The sequence below is a fragment of the Scyliorhinus canicula genome, chromosome 15, assembly GCF_902713615.1.
Source record: "Scyliorhinus canicula chromosome 15, sScyCan1.1, whole genome shotgun sequence".
Taxonomy (NCBI): domain Eukaryota; kingdom Metazoa; phylum Chordata; class Chondrichthyes; order Carcharhiniformes; family Scyliorhinidae; genus Scyliorhinus; species Scyliorhinus canicula.
Window position 1 is genome coordinate 58,128,705 of NC_052160.1, and position 7,181 is coordinate 58,135,885.

General features: G+C 48.0%; 1 protein-coding gene across 2 annotated transcripts in view; it reads right to left on the reverse strand.

The window, feature by feature from the left end:
* mmd2a (monocyte to macrophage differentiation-associated 2a) overlaps positions 1–4,668 on the reverse strand; it is a 168,960-nt gene extending 164,292 nt beyond the window's left edge. For both annotated transcript variants that reach the window (XM_038821048.1, XM_038821047.1), the window contains exon 1: positions 4,490–4,668. In XM_038821048.1, coding sequence (XP_038676976.1) covers positions 4,490–4,569 — 80 coding nt within the window. In that variant the 5' untranslated portion in view covers positions 4,570–4,668. The remainder of the gene's footprint in view (positions 1–4,489) is intronic.
* Between the last annotated feature and the right edge of the window lie 2,513 nt (positions 4,669–7,181).

Here is a 7,181-nt window from a genome sequence, read left to right on the forward strand (position 1 = left end):
GGAGATTTACGGCTTAAAAGAAGGCCCCGACGCCGGAGTCATCCGCACCGCTTTTGCCCGCCGGAAATGGGCGTCACGCAGGTCTTCGGAGAATTTCGCCCCTGATATCCCCTCTGTTGGGGAGGTCACGGGGTTATCGTTTCTTTTATACAGCTGTTGTAAATCGTGCTGGTGCCCGATGAATGTTCAGTCAGCAGAATGGGTGGAGGGGGGCTCACTAATGATATAATACATTTAAACTGGGTTCCTGACCTTCCATGACAGATTTCTTGTCATGCCACCTGCAACCAGAATTCATGGCTTCTGATAAATGTTAGTTGGCAGATTGGAGACCAGGTGGATCTTATTGGAGCCTGTGGTTGAAAGTGCATGATGCCCCGATAATGCCAACAGGATGGAACTTTGCTATTGAAATTAGGCCCCCATTTGCCAAGGGTGGTCTTCCCATGCCTGAATTCAATTAAGGCAAACTGGGAGGTGGGGGGGGAAGAAAAAGACACCGAGCCCTACCATCAGAGCCCCACCCCTCATCTTCCCTCACCATTGCAGCTGAAAAGTGGCATGGGAGGGGGTGGGGGTCAACACTGTTCCGTATGAACCTACTGATTAACTTCAAATGATCTTCAAACAAATTTGCTTGAGGCACAGTATTGAGGTAGAGTGTTGGGAACTTTACCCTGCTCCCGCTAACTTTGCGTGTTTCATTCTGTCATTGGGGAAGAGCAGCAAACCATCCCAAATGAACAGTGCGATGCATCTAACCATGGTGAGCATCTAGCCATACCTAAAACATTTGTCAGAATGCCTCATCACCACAGCTTTCAAACAAGCATCAAGATGGTAGCTTGGGGCAGCACGGTGGCCTAGTGGTTAGCACAACTGCCTCACGGCGCTGAGGTCCCAGGTTCGATCCCGGCTCTGGGTCACTGTCCGTGTGGAGTTTGCACATTCTCCCCGTGTCTGCGTGGGTTTCGCCCCCACAACCCAAAAATGTGCAGAGTAGGTGGATTGGCCACGCTATATTGCCCCTTAATTGGAAAAAATAATTGGGTAATCTAAATTTATTTATTTTTTTAAATGGTAGCTTGGATGATAGTGAGAAGGGCTTTCCATGTTGAATCCATTACGCATTCCCAGTGATACTGCCTTCAAGGCTCTTGAATTGGGGAAGTGTCCATTATCCATCTCCTTCTGGAATATGTGTATGTAAAAGAGTGTCTGGAATGTGATGGCGTGGTTTTTTGGTCAAAGTTCATCTATAGCAGTTCTGTAATGCAAGGCTCTGGCCACATTTAACGGCCCCGTCAGGCCCAACTAGGTGACGAGATGAGGCCATTAAATCTCGCAAGAGGCCTTTCGTGAGATTTACAATGCTCAGAACTCCTCTTGAGATCTCGCGAGACATTGCAACATGGATCTTTCCCTCATTGGGCGGGATCCAGATTTGCATATTTAAGGGAACAGTTAGCTCGAGTTAAATATGTCTGCGCCGGTGTATCGCAAAGCCCGGAATCACATGCCCACCCTGGGATACCCTGGACCCTGGGCCGCTTAGCACTAGTTTCCACAAATGTTGACCAGACGCAAATGGCACTTGGGAGGCGGTCACCAGGTGATCAGAGGCCACCGGGTAGTCGGGTTCTGGGCAGGATGGTACCCTGGCACCTGTGGTGCCACCTGGGCATCTTAGCACAGCTGCCTGGGCACCTTGGCATCGCCACACTGCATTGTAAGTGGAGTGAGGCTCCAATGCTATGTGAGGCATTCAGCCAAATTAATCTGTAAACTACTTAATGTACTGTCGCAATTAAATTGACAAAGTACCTTTCCAACTTTTATGAATGAAGTATACTTTTCAGGGGAATTTTTTTAAATGTAGAATTTTGTTCACTATTTTTTTAAACTTAAGAGTACGTAATTATTTTTTTGCAAATAAGGGGCAATTTAGCGTGGCCAATCCACATAATCTGCACATCTTTGGGTTGTGGGGGTGAGACCCACGCAGACATGGGGAGAATGTGCATACTCCACACGGACAGTGACCTGGGGTCGGGATCAAACCCGGGTCCTCGGTGCCACAGGCAACAGTGCTAACCACTGCGCCACTGTGGTTATTTTGCTAACTTAATGACACAACTGGTTTACATGGTAAAGGAGTTATTTTACCTTTTGGGGTCCTGGTGCAATGTGGTTCATGCGAGGAATGCATGGAGGGGGGGGGGATGCTCACTGGGCTAAATCGTTGGCTTTTAAAGCGGACCAAGCAGGCCAGCAGCACGGTTCGATTCCCGTACCAGCCTCCCGGACAGGCGCCGGAATGTGGCAACTAGTGGCTTTTCACAGTAACTTCATTGAAGCCTACTCGTGACAATAAACGATTTTCATTTCATGAATAACTGGGTTGTGAAAGTGATGTGTCCATTTTACAGTGCCAGATTTTTCAGCCATTATTTTAAATGGATGAGAAACTGGGCAGGCTGCACATTGAGGGGTAATGCTTCACATCAAATATTACTGACGTGGTCCCTATTTGTCTTGGAAGTAGAAAAATGTTAAAAGGTTACCTTTTGTTTCTGATCTCATGTTGGGACACTTACGGAAGTGCTGAGCACAGGTTAAGAAATCCATAGGGAGGGAAAGTGAGTGGACAGGCCCTCCACTAACAAATCAAGTAGGTTGGATATGGCAGGCTACCAGAGTTAACGACTGAAGTGGGGATCACGTTTGAGAATAGGCTAATTTGTTGTTTGAAGAAAGGAAGGGTGCGGGATAACATTGACCATGTGCTCATGATAGAACATAGAACAGTACAGCACAGAACAGGCCCTTCGGCCCTCGATGTTGTGCCGAGCAATGATCACCCTACTCAAACCCACATATCCACCCTATACTCGTAACCCAACAACCCCCCCCCCCCTTAACCTTACTTTTTAGGACACTACAGGCAATTTAGCATAGCCAATCCACCTAACCCGCACATCTTTGGACTGTGGGAGGAAACCGGAGCACCCGGAGGAAACCCACGCACACACGGGGAGGACGTGCAGACTCCGCACAGACAGTGACCCAGCCGGGAACCGAACCTGGGACCCTGGAGCTGTGAAGCATTTATGCTAACCACCATGCTACCGTGTTTATCCATGATGGGGATAAACACCCAACAAAGGTCGGATGGATTGTTTCCACATTACAAATTTCTTCAGTACTGCTGTGTAAAAGACAGTTTGCTCACATCTTTCCAGTATATTCAGCTGTGCCCTACTCGGTACCAATCTTACCTCAGCGTGGGAGGTTGTGGGTTCAAGTCCCACCAGAGACGTGAGCACAAAATCTAGGCTGATACTCCAGGGCAGTGCTGAAGGAGTGCTGTACTGTCAGATAGAGTCATAGACTTAGAGGTCTTACAGTACAGAAAGGCCCTTCGGCCCATCGTGTCTGTGCCAGTCAAAAGCTACCGAGATATTCTAATCCCATTTTCCTGCACTTGGCCTTGTATGCCTTGATGTGGAGATGCTGGCATTGGACTGGATGAGCACAGTAAGAAGTCTTACAACAGCAGGTTAAAGTCCAACAGGTTTGTTTCAAACACTAGCTTTCGGAGCACTGGTCCTTCCTCAGGTGAATCTGAGGAAGGGGCAGTGCTCCGAAAGCTAGTGTTTGAAACAAACCTGTTGGACTTTAACCTGGTGTTGTAAGACTTCTTCTTGTATGCCTTGGCATCGAAGTGCACATCTAAATAGCTCAGTTGGCTGGACAGCTGGTTTGTGATGGAGAACGAGGTCAACAGCGTGGGGTTCATTTCCCGTTCCGGCTGAGGTTATTCATGAACCTTGCCCCTCGCCTGAGATGTGGTGATCCTCAGATGAAATCACCACCAGTCAGCTCTCCCTCTCACAGGGGAAAGTAGCCAATGGTCATTTGGGACTATGGAGACGTTACTTTTTTTTACTTCTTAACTGTCCTGCCGCCACCATCCTTTCAGGCAGTGAGTCCCAGATTCCCACCACCCTCCGAATGAGAATGTTTCCCCTCACATCCCCTCTAAACCTCCTGCCCCTGACCTTCTGCTGAGATGTCTTTCCGATGAGACGTTGAACTGAGGCCCCAATCTAAGGTGGGGATCAATAATCCCACCCCACTGGTTGCAAGGAAGAGGCGTCCTCCCTGCTGTGCTGGGTAACATTTATCCCTCAACCCACATCACTCAATATTGATCACAGTGCTGTCTGGGGAGCTTGGATATCGGCAGTGTGGTTCCCTGCATGACCAACAGAGACTCCACTTCAAATCCACTTACTCTGTCAAAAAGTATTGAATGTATCCTGCACCTTTATAAAGGACATGGTCACACAAACGCCTTAAACATTTGCCGAGATGTTCTTTATAAAAAAAGCAAAAGCAGAGACAACACAAATTGGTTCACCAATGAGCACTGTCATCCCTCAGGGAAATAGATGGGATTCAACAATTAACTGACAGATAATCTTACCTTGCAAACTTGGTCTTCCGAAAATTCATCATTTTTTTCCTCTCTTGAGGTGGGAAGGTTTTTGCCGACCGAGGCAGCATTAGTGGCGCCTGCGAGCTGGCGCCTGCTCCAACATCTCTGCTCGGGGAAGGGGTGGAAGCTGCTCCCTCAGCTCCATCGCCCCCGCTTCAGGGGCTCCTCGAGCCGGCCAGACCTTCCCTTCCCACCTCCAGATCACCTCTCCCTGGCATCTCGTCTGCTATTCCGAAAACCGGCTGGCCGATCACCACCTGCAAACGATGGGAATAGTTTGAGAAATCCCCATCCGATCGATTCAAAAACAGCCATCGCCTTTCATAGATTGTTGCGATTGAGAGCCCATTGGTGTGTGGGCAAACTGGACATTCCCCCCGCAAAACCTCCTGAAGTGCAACGTTTGCGGTCTAAATTAAGGTTAAAGATTTTGCTATAAATATAAAAGTAACCAGTTACAAAATTACAAAGCTGATGGGGAAGGGGCATTGAACGAATTAATTTCCAGTTGCGAATCCCTTTTGGTGCAAATTGTCCCAGGATTTCCTACACTTACCAATTTTACAACAGGAGAAGGGGGAAATGCAACAGTTTTCCGGAGAATGTTGCCGGGAGATGTGTATTTCAGAGACAACAATGGGTTTCAGAGGCGCTGGTTGCTTTTTTTTTGTTACATCCCTTCAATAGATTCTTCTTGTGGTGAGTTTCAAAGGCGAAATTAAACTCACTGCAGAAATCAGGCTTTTTCGCTCCAATTTAAAATCTTGGTTATATCGTCACTGTACCGGGGTCATCAATCCTTCCTCTGTGTATTTGCTGCAAATGGGTCTCTTTAAATAACAGCTATTTAAAAAAAACACACATTGAACGATGGTGGGGGGTGGTAATAGAAAAGGATCAGATATGACCCGCTATTTAAAGCAAGGATTGGCTGGGAGGCGAGTATATTACTTGCAGCTACCCTTTTTCTGTTTGCCTGCCTTGAATTCCTGTTCACTTGCAATCGGGAGGACTTCAGAAATGTCTGTTACCCCCTTCCTCCCTTAATAATAGTGACATTGGCGTTCATTTGATTTAGAGTCTATGGACCAGAATTAAATCTAGTTCTTTGATAATCCCGTTTAAGTGTATAAGCATTATCAGTGAGGGTTCCAACTCGTCCAATCACAAAGATTTGGATTGTTCCAACATTCTCACTTTTAGTAACAAGTGGGATCATGATGTGGAGATGCTATCCGCACGTATGAGTACGGCCTCAACCGGGACCTTGGATTCATGTCTCACTACATTAAGCCCCCCACCATCTGGCCTGGGCTTGCAAAATCCTACCAACTGTCCTGGCTTGAGACAATTCACACCTCTTTAACCTGTGATTATCCCTCTCTTCAGTCACACCATCCAGACCTGTAAAGACTTAATTACCTGCAAAGATTCGCATTCAAAGTATCATCTAGCATCATTGACTTTATCTATATATGTGTTTGTGTAGACTACCTCTTCACTCACCTGATGAAGGAGTTACGCTCCGAAAGCTAGCGATTCCAAATAAACCTGCTGGACTTTAACCTGGTGTAAGATTTCTTACAGTGGGATCATGACCCTGGAACATTCCCAAATGCATCATTTGATCCCGAGAATTCATTGATAATGCAATGACCACAAACACCATTGACCTGTCAGATATACCCAATAAAATCCTGCTGCACATTCTTAGCACAGGCGGAATTTCCAATAATTATTCCAAGTGTCAGTCCTGGTGAGAAGGCAGGGTGTGGGAAAACTCATTTATATTCAGCCTCTTTCACAATTTTTTCCCACGGAATTCACGCCGTGCTCGAGGCGCTTGCCTCTGATTCGCTCGCCGTGTGAAAATGTAATCCTTGTAACCAGTGGGGTGCTCCTCTTAAACAGCTTCCCAGCACTTGTTTTGAGTCGATTCGAAGGGATAGCTGCCAGGAAGACAGCACCATGATTCATGGACGGAGCCCTCACCAAATCCCCGGATGATATCGAGCAGAGGGCTGACATCCTGTACCTGCGATCAGCCCGACGCCCAGAAAGCAAGGTCACCAACTCTGCCTGGGAGGCAGTGACCGTGACAGTGGTTGCCAGCTCGCTCTATAAGAGAACGGGGCTACGGTGCCTGGAGAAGATGAGTGACCTTCTCCGTGCAGCGAGGGTAAGTCTGCCTCCCTGTGTCTCCCGCTGCACCCCTTCACACACCCATCTCACCTGCATGGTGACCTCTGACCCAGCCACCTCACGGAGTCCCCAACATTTGTGATGCCACTCTTTTTTCCCACCCCTCCCCACGGTCCCCCCAGTAGATAATCTGCTCCTCACATCCCCGCTTTCACTCACATCCCACACATGCCAGACTTCATCACCATCTGACCTGGCAGGGCTCCCACCTACATTCTCCTCATCTGTCTCACTGCAGGGCAAACCTGAGCACAACCGGCTTGTGCGGGCACAGACTGCCAGAGTCATGCCCGAGCTGAGAATCCTAACACCCAATGAGGAGAGAACCCTAGAGCTGGCCAAGGTGAGGCCGAGGTGAGAGCAGCTGACAAAAGTGAGAACCCTCAACACATGCAGCCATGGTGCAAGCATCACGCAAGTTAACTTTCTCCCATCAGTCTGCCCCTGTGATGTACTAATGTCATCTCGCTTCCCTTGC